This window comes from Bufo bufo, chromosome 2, assembly GCF_905171765.1.
Source record: "Bufo bufo chromosome 2, aBufBuf1.1, whole genome shotgun sequence".
In the NCBI taxonomy this organism is placed as follows: domain Eukaryota; kingdom Metazoa; phylum Chordata; class Amphibia; order Anura; family Bufonidae; genus Bufo; species Bufo bufo.
The window spans coordinates 33,167,790-33,186,836 of record NC_053390.1 but is presented as its reverse complement, the minus strand read 5'-3'; the positions used below and the strand labels follow the sequence as shown (position 1 = coordinate 33,186,836).

General features: G+C 47.5%; 2 protein-coding genes across 2 annotated transcripts in view; both read right to left on the bottom strand.

Moving 5' to 3' along the window:
• LOC120992104 (zinc finger protein 436-like) overlaps window positions 1-19,047 on the bottom strand; it is a 442,874-nt gene that overhangs the window by 362,603 nt on the left and 61,224 nt on the right. The gene's annotated exons all lie outside the window — the stretch shown is intronic.
• Window positions 11,174-19,047, bottom strand: part of LOC120992115 (zinc finger protein OZF-like) — a 28,297-nt gene continuing 20,423 nt past the window's right edge. The window contains exon 2 of the mRNA XM_040420887.1: window positions 11,174-12,657. Coding sequence (XP_040276821.1) covers window positions 11,189-12,657 — 1,469 coding nt within the window. The 3' untranslated portion in view covers window positions 11,174-11,188. The remainder of the gene's footprint in view (window positions 12,658-19,047) is intronic.

Genomic DNA, 19,047 nt, shown 5'->3' with positions numbered 1-19,047 from the left:
AGTCTATGACCCAGCCAACCTGGGTCATATTGACAACAGATGCGTCCCAAGTAGGCTGGGGTGCTCATCTAGACGATTCTCCAGTGCACAGATCCTGGTCTCCTCAGGAGCGGCTCCTCTCATCCAATCTTCGCGAGATTCAAGCTATCCGGCTAGCCCTCCTTCACTTCGCCCCTCAGATCCGGGGCAAAGTGGTAAAAGTCCAGTCAGACAATATGACTGTGGCACTTTACATCAACAAGCAGGGAGGCACAAGATCACTTACCCTCTTATCAGAGATCGGGGTGATTCTGCATTGGGCAGAATTGAACCTTTCACACTTATCTGCGATCCACATTCGAGGCTCCCTCAATATGATAGCGGATCGGTTGAGCCGCGGTCTTCCAACAGTGGAGTGGTCTTTACATCCGGAGATATTCAAGCAGATAGTCCTCAAGTGTGGAATGCCAGAGGTGGATCTTATGGCAACAAGGTTCAATGCCAAGGTGGAGAGGTTTTGCTCCCTTTACAGGGAGGACAACCCCCTGGAGATAGATGTTCTGTCAATATCCTGGAGGTTCAGGCTGGCTTACTGTCACGGAACCATGAACCAGACGTACAACAAGAGATAAGAGAAAATAAGAAGGCTTTATTGAAAATAAAGCTGTAAAGCAAAAGTCCAAACGGATGGTGAAACCGAGCAGAGTCTTTGCGAAGCCAGAGGTCAGGAACCAGAAGGGTAGTCAGACGAAGCCAGGATCAGGAACCAGCAGGGTAGTCAGACGAAGCCAGGATCAGGAACCAGCAGGGTAGTCAGACGAAGCCAGGATCAGGAACCAGAAGCAGCAGCAGTCTTAGAAGCATGTGAACACAAGAGGACCAAGCAAGGAACTGAAGCCACAGACCTCCTATATATATGAGCTAGGCATCCAGCTCCTCCCAGTGGGAAGGAGGAGCCGCAGGGTGGAAGGCTACAAGAAACCCAGAAACCAAGATGGCCGCCAGCACATGTCAAACGAAGGAGAACAGCAAGAAGGTAAGACCATGACAGTACCTCCCCCTCAAGGGCCCCTCCTCCGCGGAGCACAAAACGGTTTCTGAGGGAAGCGTGCGTGGAAGGCTCGGAGCAAGGCAGGAGCATGGACATCTGCGGAGGGAACCCAGGAACGCTCCTCTGGACCATAACCACGCCAATGGACCAAAAACTGCAACCGACCGCGGACCAGGCGTGAGTCCAGGATATTGCTCACCTCATATTCCTCACGATTGCCCACTTGGACTGGACGAGGCCGAGGAACCGAGGAAGTGAAACGATTACACACCAGTGGCTTCAACAGGGAGACATGAAACACGTTGGAGATCCGCATGCCAGGAGGAAGCGCAAGGGCATAGGCTACCGGGTTTACCCTGCGAAGCACTCGGAAGGGACCAACAAAGCGAGGCGCCAGCTTGGGAGTGGGCACTCGAAGGTTGAGGTTGCGGGTGGACAACCATACACGGTCTCCGACCTGGTAGGAAGGAGCAGGCGCTCGTCTGCGATCAGCCTGGAGTCTCTGGCGCTGCGCAGAGACCTCAAGGGACTTCTGGATCTGTACCCAAGAAGCACGTAGGACGGAAAGGTGATCCTCCACAGCCGGAATATCCTGGGGAGAGAATACCTCCGGTAACACGGCAGGTTGAAACCCATAATTGGCCATGAAGGGAGACGTCCCAGAGGAAGAGTTCACCGCCGTGTTCCTGGCAAACTCAGCCCAAGGCAGGAGGTCAACCCAATTGTCTTGGTGATCGGAGACATAGCAACGAAGGAATTGCTCCAAGGCCTGATTGGATCGTTCTGCGGCCCCATTGGACTGAGGGTGGTAGGCCGAGGAGAAGGAGAGATGAATCCCCAACTGGGAGCAAAAGGCGCGCCAGAACCTGGACACAAACTGACTCCCCCGATCCGACACAATCTCCTTGGGCAAACCGTGCAACCGGAAGACCTCCCTGGCAAAAATCGTGGCCAACTCTTGTGCAGAGGGTAACTTCTTGAGAGGAACACAGTGGCACATCTTGGAAAACCGATCCACAATCATGAGAATGACCGTATGGCCTCGGGATGCAGGGAGGTCCACAATAAAATCCATCCCCAGGTGTGACCATGGGCGCTCCCCGGTGGCTATGGGTTGCAGAAGGCCCAACGGAAGGTGCCGAGCGGACTTACTCTGGGCACAAACGGAGCATGCCGCTACATATGCGGCGATGTCGGAACGTAGGGAAGGCCACCAGAACAGACGTGAAACAGCCCAGGACAGCTGATTCTTTCCAGGATGCCCCGCGGTCTTGGAGTTATGGTAGGTTCGCAACAACCGAGTGCGCAACTCCTCAGGCACAAAACATCTGCCGTTGGGTCTCCCAGAGGGAGCACCAGATTGAGCCGCCAAAATCTGCTCACCCAGGGGAGAGGTCAGGCTGGTGCGAATGGCGGCCAGGATCTGATTCGGAGGTATGACCGAAGTCGGAATCGACTCCTCCCTGGACAGCTCGGAGTACTGCCGTGATAAGGCATCCGCCCTGATGTTCTTGGAACCGGGTAGGTAGGAGACCACGTAATTAAAACGTGACAAGAACAGAGCCCATCTGGCCTGACGTGGTGTCAATCTCTTGGCCTCAGAAAGGTAGGTCAGATTCTTGTGGTCCGTCAGGATGAGAACCGGAACCACCGAACCCTCAGCGGAAATGATGTAACCTAAGAAGGTTACCTGGGATCGGTGAAATTCGCATTTCTCAAGCTTACCGAACAGCTTGTTCTCTCGTAACCGTTGCAACACTCGTCTGACATCCAGAATGTGGGCCTCCATGGATTCAGAATATACCAAGATGTCATCCAAATAGACCACCACACACTGCTGCAACAGGTCACGGAAAACATCGTTGATATTTCCTGAAAGACTGCGGGCGCATTGCACAACCCAAAGGGCATAACCAAGGATTCATAATGACCGGTCCTGGTGTTAAACGCGGTCTTCCACTCATCGCCCGCCTTGATCCTTACGAGATTATATGCCGCCTTCAGGTCGAGTTTGGTAAAGACCGTGGCCCCTTTAAGGCGATCGAACAGCTCGGAAATCAAGGGTATCGGGTAAGCGTTCTTGATCGTGATGCGATTGAGACCCCTGTAATCGATGCAAGGCCTCAACTCACCGCCCTTCTTTTTCACAAAGAAAAATCCAGCCCCTGCCGGGGACGAAGATTTGCGAATGTGTCCGCGTGAAAGCGCCTCCCTCACGTACTCCTCCATGGCCTCATTCTCCGCTACCGACAGTGGATAGACTTTGCCACGAGGAGGAACGGCACCAGATTGTAACTCTATGGCACAATCGTATGGGCGGTGCGGAGGTAGGGCAACCGCGCGCACCTTATCGAATACATCCCGGTACTCCTCGTATTCAGGAGGCAACAGAGAGTCCGAGGAAGTACACAGCAACTTGACAGACCCATGGATGCAACTAGCCCCACACTGCGGTGACCACGAGAGGATCTCGACCGATCTCCAATCGAAAGTCGGATTATGCTTCTGGAGCCAGGGGTACCCCAAGACCACCGAGTAGTGTGGAGACGAAATAACCTGGAGGCAGACCGACTCTCTGTGAACGGCACCAATGGCTATCCCCACTGGAAGGGTCTCATGAGTCACGTGTGGCGGCAGAAGGGGTCTGCCGTCTATCGCCTCAAGAGCCAGTGGGGAACCTCGAGCCTGCAGAGGAATGGAATTGGCGGCAGCGAACACACTATCAATGAACAAACCACCAGCACCAGAGTCCACCAACGCCTGGGTCGTCACCGAGCCCCCGACCCAGGAGAGGACAACAGTGATCAGTGGTTTGTCAACACGGGAAACCGGGGACGAGGAGACTCCACCCAAGATCTGCCCCCGACAGGATCTCAGGTACGAGCGTTTTCCCGGACGGTTCGGACATGCCAACCGAAAATGCCCACCGAGACCACAGTACATGCATCGGCCCTCGCGTCTCCGGAGTGCCCTCTCCCCCTCGGACAGGCGAGCAAACCCCAGCTGCATGGGTTCACCCCCAGACAAGTCATCCCCAGGAGGCGTGGGAGGAGAGGGAGGCACGGGTGGGACAGCAAACGTAGGCACCAATCTGTTAGAAGACCTCCGCAGGTTCTCCTTAAAGGAAGGTCTCTCCCTGAGTCTGGTGTCAATCAAAATCAGGAAAGAAATAAGAGACTCGAGCTCAACTGGTAGGTCCTTAGCTGCAACCTCATCCTTCAAGGCATCCGAGAGACCATGAGAGAAAGCAGCGACCAGAGCCTCATTATTCCAGCCCACCTCTGCTGCCAGGGTACGAAACTCAATGGCGTATTCAGCTACGGATCGTGAACCCTGTCTGATGGACATAAGGAGCTTCGCAGCAGAGGCAGCACGAGCCGGCACATCGAATACCTTCCGAAGAGAAGCAACAAAACCGGAAAACTCGGCAACCACCGGATTGTTGTTCTCCCATAAAGGGCTGGCCCAGGCCAAGGCCTTGTCCGAGAGCAGCAAGATCAAGAAGCCCACCTTTGATCTCTCAGTGGGAAAGGCATGTGGCAGCAACTCGAAATAAATGCCCACCTGGTTAAGGAAACCTCGGCACTGAGTTGGCTCTCCCCCAAAGCGCTGTGGAAGAGGGGCAGAACCGGTCATACCCCGAAACACCGCAGGCGCAACAACAGGTGTCGGGGTAGACTCTGGCGCAACAACCGGAGCGGCAGTAGGAGCGAGCCCAGGATCGACAACCGACCCATCGGCAACGGGAGCCGTGCGTTCAAGCAGGGTTTGCAACGCCACAGCGAACCGACCCAACAGGTGATCCTGCTGATCAAGTCTGGCAACCAGCGTGGGTAGCGAGGATGGCCCTGTACCGTCAGAATTCATGGCTTGGTCCTAATGTCACGGAACCATGAACCAGACGTACAACAAGAGATAAGAGAAAATAAGAAGGCTTTATTGAAAATAAAGCTGTAAAGCAAAAGTCCAAACGGATGGTGAAACCGAGCAGAGTCTTTGCGAAGCCAGAGGTCAGGAACCAGAAGGGTAGTCAGACGAAGCCAGGATCAGGAACCAGCAGGGTAGTCAGACGAAGCCAGGATCAGGAACCAGCAGGGTAGTCAGACGAAGCCAGGATCAGGAACCAGAAGCAGCAGCAGTCTTAGAAGCATGTGAACACAAGAGGACCAAGCAAGGAACTGAAGCCACAGACCTCCTATATATATGAGCTAGGCATCCAGCTCCTCCCAGTGGGAAGGAGGAGCCGCAGGGTGGAAGGCTACAAGAAACCCAGAAACCAAGATGGCCGCCAGCACATGTCAAACGAAGGAGAACAGCAAGAAGGTAAGACCATGACACTTACATCTTCCCTCCCTTTTCCATGATACAGAGGGTATTGATGAAAATTCGTCAGGATCAGGCCTCGGTAATAGCCATCATACCGTTTTGGCCCAAGAGATCCTGGTTTACCCAGCTCATTCAGATGAGTCGGGGACATTATTGGAGGCTCCCCCCACGGCAGACCCTGGTGTCATGGGACACTCACCTCTGCCCAGATCTGCACAGGTTCAACCTGACAGCCTGGAGGTTGATCAGTCCCTTCCCAGAATAGAAGGGCTTTCAGAGTCGGTCCTGAGAACGCAGTCTCATTCAAGAGCAGATTCTACTAAGAGAGCCTACTCACAGATTATGAGGATATTCTCTTCTTGGTGTTCCTCAAAAGAGGGGGTGTCTGCAGATCCGCCCCTCCCCATCATCCTTCAGTTTCTGCAAGATGGCCGTGACAAAGGCCTTGATCCATCTACCTTGAGGGGTCAAGTTTCAACCATTCCAGCTTGTTTCAACAAGTCTTTTTCGCAGGACCCGCTCATTAAAGGGTTCCTTAAAGGAGCTAAAAGATTAAAGCCTACAGTACGTAAACCCATCCCTCAATGGGATTTATCAGTAGTTCTCAGGGGGTTAGCATCTCCCCCCTTTGAGCCTTTGGAGGAGGTAGATTTCAAGTTTGTCACATGAAAACTTGTTTTTTCTTCTTGCTGTGACTTTGGCCAAGAGGGTCTCTGAGCTTCAAGCTCTATCAGCGCACGAGCCCTATACCATTTTTTTGTAAGACCGGGTCCTTTTAAGATTTCTCCCGTACTTTAGGCCTAAGGTTCCTTCTTTCCAGAATATCAACCAGGTGATATCCCTCCCGGTTCTTTCTAGACCTTCTACCTCCTCCGAGGAACCTGCTATACATCCTTGGATGTCTTGAGATGCCTTCGGATCTATGTGGATAGATCAAGGAGTTCAGGAAAGATGAAAATCTTCTAATCCTGTTTGCCGGTAAGTTTAAGGCGTCTCAACCATCCATCAGTCGATGGATTAAGGAGGCTAATGGGGAATCCTTTTGTTTCCTAATCTCTAGACCCTCCGAGGTTTGTAAAAGCCCATTCTACGAGGGCTGTAGCTACTTCTTTTGCCGAGAGGAGTCTTCTTTCGCTCGACATGATTTGTAAATCTGCCTCCTGGAGCTCTGAATCAACATTCATCTCCCATTATAGACTAGATGCCAGATTAGCTGAGTACTCGGTCTTTGGGCAGACTATTCTTAGTTCTGCCAGGCATGATGGCCCTCCCTAGGGGTTCTTCTTGCTATCTCCCCATCTGTGCTGCTGGTAGGACATAAGGGAATCGTTAATTTCTAACGATAATTTGTTTTCCCTTAGTCCTAACAGCAGCACACAAATTTCCCACCCTAGTAAGACTAGTTTTTTCTTGCTATAACACAATGGGCTGGAGGTGATTCCCTCCTTTATAGGGGAGGTTTAAGTGTTTAATTATTACTTGGGCTCATTAAAATTCCGCCGGTCCTACCAGTCCATGGGGGGTGGTTAACCCCATCTGTGCTGCTGTTAGGACTAAGGGAAAACAAATTATCGTTAGAAATTAACGATTTTTCATCCCCCTTCCAGGGCTACGTGTGCGATGTGTTTTTTTTTCCTATTAAAACACAACTTTTTTATGTTCAATGACAGGTTTTTCCTGCAATTGTCGGCAGTTTCCATGGGAGCTAAATTCTCCCCCTCCCTGGCTAATGTGTACATGGCCTGGTGGGAACATTCATTTTTATTCTCCCTGACCAATCCCTGGGCGTCCTCACTGGAGTGGTATGGTCGCTACATCGACGACCTGCTGTTTATATGGTCGGACGATGTGGCGACCATACCACTTTTTGAAGAGTTTTTGAATTGCAATGTGTGCAATTTGAAATTTACTGTGCACTCCCATGCTACTTACATTTCTTTTTTGGACTTGTCTCTGGAGGGCGATGAGTGTACTGGTTCAATTAACACTCACACTTTTCGCAAAGAAACCGCGGGTAATACAACTCTCCATGCGGCATTTTGTCATCCACCCCATGTTGCTAAAAATATCCCTAAGGGTGAGTTTATTCGCATCAGACGAAACTGTACTCAGGATGCGACATGCCGCATGGACATGCAATCTGCTGCCGTCCGCCTTTCCATGAAGCAATATTCCCAGCACAGTTTAGTATGTGCCCAGAAAGAGGCCCTGTCTAGATCCAGACAATCATTATTATTCACCCACCACAACCGCACACGTCGCTCTGTGAACTCAGATCAGTCACGGCATTCCCGTCTGCCTGTTTTTGTCACTACTTACAGTGCACAATACTCGCAGATCTGTAATATAGTAAGAAAACATTTACCTCTACTTTCAACAGATGATCAATGGCGCAGTGTCTTGAAGGGTGGCATCTTGTACTCAGCTCGCAGAGCGCCCACACTGGGCAACAGACTCTACCCCTCTTTGTTTTCTGAGGGGGCACGAGCTTCCCCAGTGTGGTTGCGGTTTCTCGGAAGCTACAAATGTGGGCATAAAATCTGTACGTGTTGCTCTTATATGCGACCTGGCAAGGAAGTTTTTTCCTATGCCATGAATCAAAGTTTTTCTATCAAACAATACATCAACTGTAACATCACTCATGTGGTGTATTGTATTTCATGTACTCTCTGTTCCCTCCAGTACATTGGTTGTACCACCAATGGTCTTAAGGTTAGACTGTGCAGGCACATCTCTGACATTCCTCATTCACATGCCAGGAATGTGTCTGCAGTTAGCATGCATTTTTCAGTGGTGCATGGTGGCAACACAGAGGGTTTAACAGTGCAAGGCTTGGAAAGGGTTACTCCACCACCTAGGGGTGGTAATTACAAGTAGAAGCTTTTGAATCGTGAGTCCTTTTGGATTTTTTAAATGGGGTCCACTACACCAAGTGGACTCAATTGGAAACATGACCTGATATTACACTATTGAATTTTTGATCCATGCTTTTTAGCACATGTTGTCAATTTCATTTGAAGGAGGGGCTTGTAGTTAGTGTGTCCACCTGCTTTTAAGTGGAGGTGCTATATATCTAACCCCCTCCTCAGTATGTGTATGTCATGAGTAAGGATCGCTAATGTCTCTGATCCGAAACATGTAGACTGGACTGTAACTGGCTTTTATCTGCACCAAAAAATAAAGGTAACATTTTAACCGAGCTGGACCTTTTTCTCTTTTTACTCAAGTAACACTGTGGTTCTTGGCGTGGTCCGTGCTAGGTGTGACAGGGTTTGAGCACGCCTATACTCTCTCTTTGCCTAGATATAACACTATACACACAGAATATATACAGTGGTCTGAGGTTAAAAATACAGGTAATATGGTACACACAGGATTACACAGAGTACAAGTCAGTTAACGGGTAGATCAATGTTCCTTTGGGTTAGGATGGTGTAATAGTCCTTGGCTGCGGTCCCGTGGGGGCAGTGATGTCAGCTGTTTCCAGGTCTCTACAAACACATGGCACGATGTAACCCTTTTCAGAAAAAGACACACCTGCTTGCTGGCACAAGCCTTTTAACCTGTAGCCGGTCCCTCCCCTCCTGGCCTTTGGGAGGGGTCAACTCCCCCTCTGCTGGGCTGACAGCAGATGACCCACAAAACCCTTTAGGGTTCATAGCACCAGGCCAGAAGGTCACAGGAAGATGATTCTGGGACCAACGGATCTGCCTGGATTCCGGCTACCACTACAGTCCAAACATGGTGCCGCTATGGGGTTTCTGTCAGGAGTTATGTATATCTCCCCTCCCGGGCATCCTAGCATCAAGCCAGGACCAGATGGATGTTTGACTTTGCCCCAGGATCGCAAAAAGATAACCGAATTATGCCTGGGATGGATGGACGATTGTCATGCCCCACCCTGACTATGTGCAGAGGTCGGCCAGAATAGCAGCACGAGTTTAATGTTTTGTTTTGGAGCCGTGCTGGATCCGCCTCTCATCAGGTGCACTGGGTGGGGTCATTAGTTTAAATAGCACTCCATCCCAGTGCTCTGAGCGGATTATAGGAATCACTTTGGTCTTGGAAGCTAGGAAGGAAGGTTGTCTGTTTCCAGCTCAGAAAGATAAGTGTGGTTTCAAGTTTGATTGTTTTGTGTCATCTCTGCCATCCAGGTTCTGTGCGAGCAGGCTGCTCCTATTTCCCCTCTTCACCATCTCAGGGAATTTAGGGTGTTTCAGCCCAGGCACGGAGACACATCATACCTACCACCAAGGTCTGCATGTGGGCTGAGAAGTGCAGGGAGAGAGGTCAGGGATTAGCTAGGAGGTGACCCTTCCCCTGCCTCTCGCCTAGAGCCTGGTTGGTGGTTTATCTGTTAGTTTGAGTGCACGTCCGCCGTGACAACGATTCATAATTCCTTATGAAATGTCGGTGCCAACATGTCTGTGGGAAAGTGATAGACCTGGTCCAGGGCTGAGACCTCCTGCCAGGAGTTTTCCTGCTACATCCTCCTGGTGCCTGCCAGTTGGAAGAGGTGTGACTTTATCCACCTGGGGCCTCCTTGAAGTCTGGACCCCTGGGGGGTTTTCTCCCTTGCTATCTGACAGCAGATGGCTGGGGGGTGAGAACATATTTTGCATGTACACTGACTGTGTACATGCAAAAGGTGAATCAAATCAAAATCAGGGCTGCCAGTAAATGATAATCCATATTCCTCACAAAGGCCAAAAAACTACTTACTACACAGGAACACCCACAAACAGTTGGATTTCTGAAGTTGACTTAGCAGGAACCAAAAAAACAGCTTTTGCCTGTCACAGACAATTGTCTTAGAAGTAAAACAACAACTGCAGTTTGAAAAAGGCTCAGGCTTGAGCCGAAACTATTCACTAATGATGCTATTATACTTTGAATAAAAGTTTCTTCATATCATCAAGAAAGTGAGTGCCGGTCCTTCTTCACTATATACTAGTGGGACGCCTTCCCTGGATGAGCGGACCATGTACAAACTGCAGTGCCAACCTATCTCCTCTGATATCCCCAGCTTGGTCGTTATTTCTGCCCTAAGACGTCCAATCATGGGTGAATCCATTTCATGCATTCAAGATGGGTCACCATACCATGCCTGCAAGCTTCTATTCCAAATTCTCCTCTTTATGGTTGGCACCATACCTCAGTGGGAGATAGGACATCAGCAGCATCGATCGCCATCCAGCCACCAAAAGACTCACATTAGTGTTGTGCCTAAACTTGCACATGAAACGTTGAGCTACAGTCATCCCCCTCCCTTCCCGGGAATACTTTCATTACACTTTTTTACCCTTTGAGCTCCATCTCTTTGTTTTCGCCATGTATGCTCTACCATCTCTCCCTCAACTCAGTACGTGCCGAGGCAATATCTGAATATCTCTAGTATAACAGTACAGTAGGCCAAAACACAAACATGTCCATTCTAAAAGCAAAGGTTTATTAATGATCGGTAACAAGTTGTGAGATGCAGTAATACAGATTACTGTAAAAATACTCTGTGTGTTATCTAGGTTCCATTTCCTTTTTGGATAACAGATGTCTATTGGTGATTGCATACATTTCTTAACCATCATTTAGTGTAGCAGGTATTAATTGTATGTTCGTTCCACTTCGGGGTGCGTTGCGCTATTTGCATAGTGCGGTGCCTCTAATGCAATGTAAATGAGCGTTGTGCTATATACATAGTGTAGGCGCTACAATAACAGTATAGTGCACCACACTGCTTCTTGCTACATCTGTACTTCTTTTTTCCCCCCATTATGAGTCAAGAAAACACATTAAAAATAGAAAGTAGCTACTTCCCTTTGAGTTTTTTAATATTTAAGAAGAAATGATTTGTAGATGAATTTTCTGATGTCTATTACGTTTTGATTTCAGGACAAAACATTTCCCACATTCTGAACAAGAAAATGGCTTCTCTCCTGTGTGAATTTTTTGATGTTCAACAACGTGTGATTTTCGTTTATAGCACTTGCCACATTCCGAACACGAAAATGATTTTGCCCCTGTGTGACTTCTCTGATGGCTAACAAGTTCACTTTTTAGCTTAAAACATTTCCCACATTCTGAACATGAAAATGCTTCTCCTGTGTGCATTCTTTCATGTGCCTTAAGAGTTGAATTTTTCCTAAAAACCTTTCCACATTCTGGACATGAAAATGTTTCTCCTGTGTGAATTTTTTGATGTACAGTAAGCTTTGACTTTTGGCCAAAACTCTTTCCACATACAGTACATACAAATGGCTTCCCTATGTGAATGGTCTGATGTGTAACAAGATTTGATTTACTGTTAAAACTTTTCCCACATTCTGAACATGAAAATGGCTTCTCCCCTGTGTGAGTTAGCTGATGTGTATCTAGATGTGTTTTCCGAGTAAAACATTTCCCACATTCTGCACATGAAAATGGCTTCTCCCCTGTGTGAGTTAGTTGATGTTTAACAAGAATCTGCTTGAGGGTAAAAGATTTATCACATTCTGAACATGAAAATGGCCTCTCGTCTGTGTGAGTCCTCTGATGTACAATAAGATGTGATTTAACCCTGTAACTCCTATCACATTCTGAGCATGAAAATGGCTTCTCCCCTGTGTGAGTTAGCTGATGTGTATCTAGATGTGTTTTCCGAGTAAAACATCTCCCACATTCTGCACATGAAAATGGCTTCTCCCCTGTGTGAGTTAGTTGATGTTTAACAAGAATCTTCTTGAGGGTAAAAGATTTATCACATTCTGAGCATGAAAATGGCTTCTCCCCTGTGTGAGTTCTCAGATGTTTCCCAAGTTCTGATTTCCGGGTAAAAGATCTTCCACATTCTGAACAACAAAATGGCTTATTTCCTGTGTGAACTCTCCTCAGGTGGTCAAGAAGTTCTGAATTCTGAGTAAAACGTTTGCCACATTCTGAACATAAAAATGCCTTCTCACCTGTGTGAGTTAGTTGATGTTTAACAAGACGCTGCTTGAGGGTAAAAGATTTATCACATTCTGAACATGAAAATGGCCTCTCGTCTGTGTGAGTCCTCTGATGTATAATAAGTTGCGATTTAATCCTGTAACTTTTATCACATTCCAAGCATGAAAATGGCTTCTCCCCTGTGTGAATCATCTTATGCAATTCAAGACTTGTTTTACGGCTGAAACATCCGTCACATTCTGAACATGAATATGACTTATTCCTTTTGTAATTGCTTTGACATTTAATCCTTTTATGATCTTTATTCTGCTTAACATTGGCATGCTCTTTACATGTGTCTTGTGCGATACTGTGAGCTGAGCTGTCGGGACAGACCTCTGCAAAAAATGAAACTTTTTATTTGTAAAAAAAAAATGAAACCTTAAAAATTTTATTCATAATTTGTAAGATTTTTATATAAATAATAATACCATATAAATTAGGGATCGACCGATTATCGGTTTGGCCGATATTATCGGCCGATATTGAGGATTTTGAACGTTATCGGTATCGGCATCTATTTTGCCGATATACCGATAACATATTGGGAACACAGAACGCGCTGCTCTGAGCGCTCTGTGTTCCCTCAGCAGCACAGGGGAGAAGGAAGTAGTGTCTCCCTCCCCCTGTGCTGCTGCTACCGCTGCCGCCAATTAGAGGAAGGAGGACAAGAGGAGGGGAGGGGCTGTGGCCACCGCTCCACCAATGAAGATAAGCCTTTCATTCATTCATATACAGGAGGCGGGAGCTGGCTGCAGAATCACATAGCCGGCTCCCGACCTCTATGAGCTGTAGCTGCGATCCGCGGTAGTTAACTCCTCAGGTGCCGCGGATCGCAGCTACCGCTGATAGAGGTCGAGAGCCGGCTATGTGATTCTGCAGCCAGCTCCAGCCTCCTGTATATGAATGATTGAGAGACTTATCTTCATTGGTGGCGCAGTGCGCCCCCCCCCCAAGCCCCCCAGTATTAATCATTGGTGGCGCAGTGCGCCCCCCACCCCATCCCAATAGTAAAAACATTGGTGGCGCAGTGCGCCCCCCCCCCAAACCCAGTATTACTCATTGGTGGCAGTGCGCCCCCCCCCACCCAGTATTACTCATTGGTGGCAGTGCGCCCCCCCCCCCTCTCCCCTGCTCCTCCGATCGGAGCCCCAGCTGTGTAATCCTGGTGCTCCGATCGGTTACCATGGCAGCCAGGACGCTATTGAAGCCCTGGCTGCCATGGTAAGCTCCATGCTGCTGTGTGCACAAAGCACAGAGCAGCAGGGACAGTGTGAGCTCCTATTCACCCTGATAGAGATCTATCAGGGTGAATAGGACAAGGGTTCTAGTCCCTAAGGGGGCTAAAAGTTAGTAAAAAAAAAAAACACAAAAATATTAAGTATAAATGAAAAAGATTTTAAAAAAATAATAATAAATAAATACACATTAACAATAAACAAAAAAAATACACATTAACAATAAACATATTAATTTTCAGCAGATTTGTGTAGGAAATTTTTTTTTTCTCAAAAATGAAAATTCCCAGAATATCGGTATAAATTATCGGCTATCGGCCTAAAAAGTTCACAAATTATCGGTATCGGTATCGGCCCTAAAAAATCAATATCGGTCGATCCCTAATATAAATTACAAAGTACTTAACCCCTTAGTGCTATATGACGTGTATACTCATCATGGAGCACTGCTAGTTAGTGCTCCATGACGAGTATACTTGTCATGGCACTAAACTGTTACCATGTCTGAAGACATGGTGACAGTGCTGAGACTCCGGATTTACATTCAGCCAGGGATCTCAGCTATCTAGCCCGGGACCAATGAGGATGGTCCCGGGCCCCGGAGAGCGCTCTGATTGGCTAGTCTGTACAGAATTTACCAAAAATTTAGAAAAATTAGCAATTTTCTAAATTTCAATTTCTCTGCTTATAAAACAGAAAGTGATACCTCATAAAATATTTATTACTTAACATTCCCCATATGTCTACTTTATGTTAGCATCATTTTGGAAATGTCATTTTGTTTTTTTAGGACGTTAGAAGGCTTAGAAGTTTAGAAGCAATTCTTAAAATTTTTACGAAATTTGCCAAAACCCACTTTTTAAGGACCAGTTCAGGTCTGAAGTCACTTTGTGGGGCCTACATAGTGGATACCCCCATAAATGACCCCATTGTACAAACTACACCCCTCAAGTTACTTAAAACCAATTTTACAAACTTTGTTAACCCTTTAGGCGTTCCACAAGAATTAAAGGAAAATGGAGATGAAATTTCAAAATTTCCCTTTTTTGGCAGATTTTCCATTTTAATCCAATTGTTTCTTTAACACATCGATGGTTAACAGCCAAACAAAGCTCAATATTTATTACTCAGATTCTACGGTTTACAGAAACACCCCACATGTGGTCATAAACTGCTGTATGGGCACACGGCAGGGCGCAGAAGAAAAGGAACCCCCCCTGATGCACTCTTACAGTAGAAACTCCCAAGAAGTGATCCCATTTTGGAAACTAGGGGATAAGGTGCCAGTTTTATTGGTACTATTTTTGGGTACGTATGATTTTTTGATCATTCATTATAACACTTTATGGGGCAAGGTGACCAAAAAATTGGTTGTTTTAGCAGAGTTTTTATTTATTTCTTTTTACAGCGTTCACCTGAGGGGTGCGGTCAAGTGACATTTTTATAGAGCAGATTGTTACGGACGCGGCGATACCTAATATGTATACTTTTTCTTATTTAAGTTTTACACAATAATAGCATTTTTGAAACAAAAAAATTATGTTTTAATGTGTCCATGTTCTGAGAGCTATAGTTTTTTTATTTTTTGAGAGATTTTCTTATGTAGGGGCTCATTTTTGGCGGGGTGAGGTGACTGTTTTATTGGTACCATTTTGTGGGACATCCGTCTTTTTGATCACTTGCTGTTGCACTTTTTGTGATGTAAGGTGACAAAAATTGCTTGTTTTGACTTTTTTTTTTTTTTTTACGGTGTTCACCCGAGGGGTTAGGTCATGTGATATTTTTATAGAGCTGGTTTTTACGGATGCGGCAATTCCTAATACGTATACTTTTTTAAAATTATTTCACTTTAACACAATAATAGCATTTTTGAAACCAAAAAAATGATGTTTTAGTGTCTCCATGTTCTAAGAGCTATAGTTTTTTTTATTTTTTGAGAGATTTTCTTATGTAGGGGTTCATTTTTTGGTGACGGTTGACGGTTTTATTGGTACCATTATGTGGGACATATGCCTTTTTGATCACTTGGTGTTGCACTTTTTGTGATGTAAGGTGACAAAAATTGCATTTTTTGACAGTGATTTATAAAAAAAATTTTATGGTGTTTATCGGACTGGGTCGATTATGTGATATATTTATAGAGCCGACGGACGCGGCAATACCAAATATGTCTATTTTATTTTATTTTTTCTATTTTAAATTTTTTTTTTTATTCCTTACTTGGGGAATAAAATATTTTTTTAACACTTTATTTTTTTATTTTTTATTTGACACTTTTCGGCCCCCATAAGGTCATACAAGACCTCTGGGGGACATTTACTTCACTTTTTTTTTCACTGTTGATTTCTCCTGTAACTGGGGCTGACATAGTAGCCCCAGTTACAGGAGAAATACACCCCCCCCCCCTACACCTATTGTATCACCTCGGGCGTTGTTCATGTGCTCATTGGTTTGAACGACAAGTTAGGCCTCTTGCCCGCGAACGTAAGGGCTCCGTGCCCATGCTGTGGACGACATACGGTGGTTCCGCAATACATGGGTCACCAGCCGTGTGCATTCCGCATCACGGATGCGGACCCATTCACTTGAATGGGTCCGCAAATCCGGAGATGCGGTGAGGAACGGAACAGAACCCCACGGAAAGAACTACGGATTGCTTCTGTGGGGTTCCGTACCGTGCCTCTGCACCGCGAAAAGATAGAACTTTATCTATTTGCTGAACGGACGGATCACAGACCCCATTCAAGTTTGCGGTCCGCAGCACGGGCACGGAGCCCTTACGTTTGTGGGCAAGAGGCCTTAGTTTTTTTTTACTATGTACAAGTTATTTCTCTCTCTCTCTACATATATATAAAATAAACACACACACACAGTGCTGCCCATAATTATTCATACCCCAGGCAAATTTTGACATAAAGTTACTTTTATTCAACCAGCAAGTAATTTTTTGACTGGAAATAACATAGGTGTCTCCCAAAAGATAATAAGACGATGTACAAGAGGCATTATTGTGGGGGAAAAAAAATTTGCAGCTTTTATTTACATTTGAGCAAAAAGTGTCCAGTCGAAAATTATTCATACCCTTCTCAATAATCAATAGAAAAGCCTTTATTGGCTATTACAGCAATCAAACGCTCCCTATAATTGCAGACCAGCTTTTTGCATGTCTCCACAGGTATTTTTGCCCATTCATCTTTAGCAATGAGCTCCAAATCTTTCAGGTTGGGGGGTCTTCTTGCCATGACCCTGATCTTTAGCTCTCTCCACAGATTCTCAGTTGGATTCAAGTCTGGACTCTGGCTGGCCCACTCCAAAACGTTAATGTTGTTGTCTGCTAACCATTTCTTCACCACTTTTGCTGTGTGTTTTGGGCCATTGTCATGCTGAAATGTCCACTGGTGCCCAAGGCCAAGTTTCTCTGCAGACTGGCTGAGGTTGTCGTTGAGAATCCTCATGTATTGCTCTTTTTTCATGGTGCCATTTACTGTGATCAGGTTCCCTGGTCCATTGGCTGAAAAACACCCCCAAAGCATTAGGTTCCCACCACCATGTTTGACAGTGGGGATGGTGTTCTTTGGGTTGAAGGCTTCTCTATTTTTACGCCAAATGAAGGAAACATCATTGTGACCAAACAATTACATTTTTGTTTCATCTGACCATAACACAGAAGACCAGAAGTCTTCTTCTTTGTCCAGATGAGCTTTTGCAAAGGCCAAGCAAGCTTTTGTGTGCCTTATCTGGAGAAGTGGAACCCAGCAGTGTGCAGTGTCCGTTGGTATCGTCTTCCTTGAGACATTGCGACCAGCAGAGCCCAGATTCACCAGGATGGCCTTGGTGGTGATCCCGGGATTCTTTTTCACCTCTGTAACTATCCTCCTGGCCAGCACAGGTGTCACTTTGGGCTTCCGACCACGTCCTCTGAGATTTTCCACATTGCGGAACATCTTGTATTTTTTTCTCAAATGTAAATAAAAGCTGAGAAATGTTTTTTTCCCACAATAATGCCTCTTGTACATCGTCTTATTATCTTTTGGGAGACACCTATGTCATTTCCCGTCAAAAAATTACCTGCTGGTTGAATAAAAAGTAACTTTATGTCAAAATTTGCCAGGGGTATGAATAATTATGGGCAGCACTGTATATAAATATTTAATCACACTTAATATTTAAATCACAGCCTGTGGAAGCCTATTTATTCTTAAATCTTTAAATTCACAATAAAACAATGATCAATAGCAAAAAAGCTGGGCAATGATTGTGATTGATCTTTTGGACAATTATTGCCCTGTGTAAAAGGCCCTTTAGACACTGGTGGCAAAACAGATCACAACTAGGGATGAGCGAACCTGTGAAAGTTCGGGTTTGCCGGGTTCGGGCGAACTTCAGGTCAATGTTCGGGTTCGGGACCCCAACTTGACCCCAACTTGACCCCATTAAAGTCACTGGGGACCCGAACTTCACTTTATTATTTTCCGTTATAACATGGTTATAACGGAAAATAATAGCATTCTAAAGACAGAATGCTAAATAAAATGGCCATTGGGGGGTTAAAAATAATAAAAAAAACTCCCCTCATCGACTTGATAGCACAGCTTTGGATCGTGCAGGTCTTCTTTCTTCAGAACCTGCAAAAAGACCTGCGATGACGTCACCGCAGGTCCTGCTGAATGAAGATAGAACTGGTGAGCGCTGTGACGTCATCGCAGGTTCTTTTGCAGGTTCTGAAGAAAGAAGACCTGCACGATCAAGGCTGCGGAATCAAGTGGATAAGGGGCCTGGTTTCCCTGCTATTGGCAGCCACGCCCCTCCCGTCCTGCCCTCACCACGCCCCCTCTCCCGTCCTGCCCTCACCACGCCCTCCCTCCCGCCCCGCTCTCACCACGCCCCCCCCCCTCCCGCCCCGCTCTCACCACGCCCCCACTCCCGCACCGCTCTCACCACCCCCCTTTCCGACCCCACTCTCTCACCACGCCCCCCCTCCCGCCCCGCTCTCACCACGCCCCCCCTCCCGCCCCGCTCTCACCACGCCCCCCTCTCACCACGCCCCCCCTCCCGCCCCACTCTCACCACGCCCCCCCTCCCGCCCCGCTCTCACCACGCCCCCCTCTCACCACGCCCCCCCTCACCACGCCCCCCCCCTCTCACCACGCCCCCCCCTCTCACCACGCCCCCCCTCCCGCCCCACTCTCACCACGCCCCCCCTCCCGCCCCACTCTCACCACGCCCCCCCTCCCGCCCCACTCTCACCACGCCCCCCCCTCCCGCCCCACTCTCCCCACGCCCCCCCCTCCCGCCCCACTCTCACCACGCCCCCCCCTCCCGCCCCACTCTCACCACGCCCCCCCCCCGCCCCACTCTCACCACGCCCCCCCCTCCCGCCCCACTCTCACCACGCCCGCCCCTCCCGCCCCACTCTCACCACGCCCGCCCCTCCCGCCCCACTCTCACCACGCCCCCCCCCTGCCGCCCCACTCTCACCACGCCCCCCCT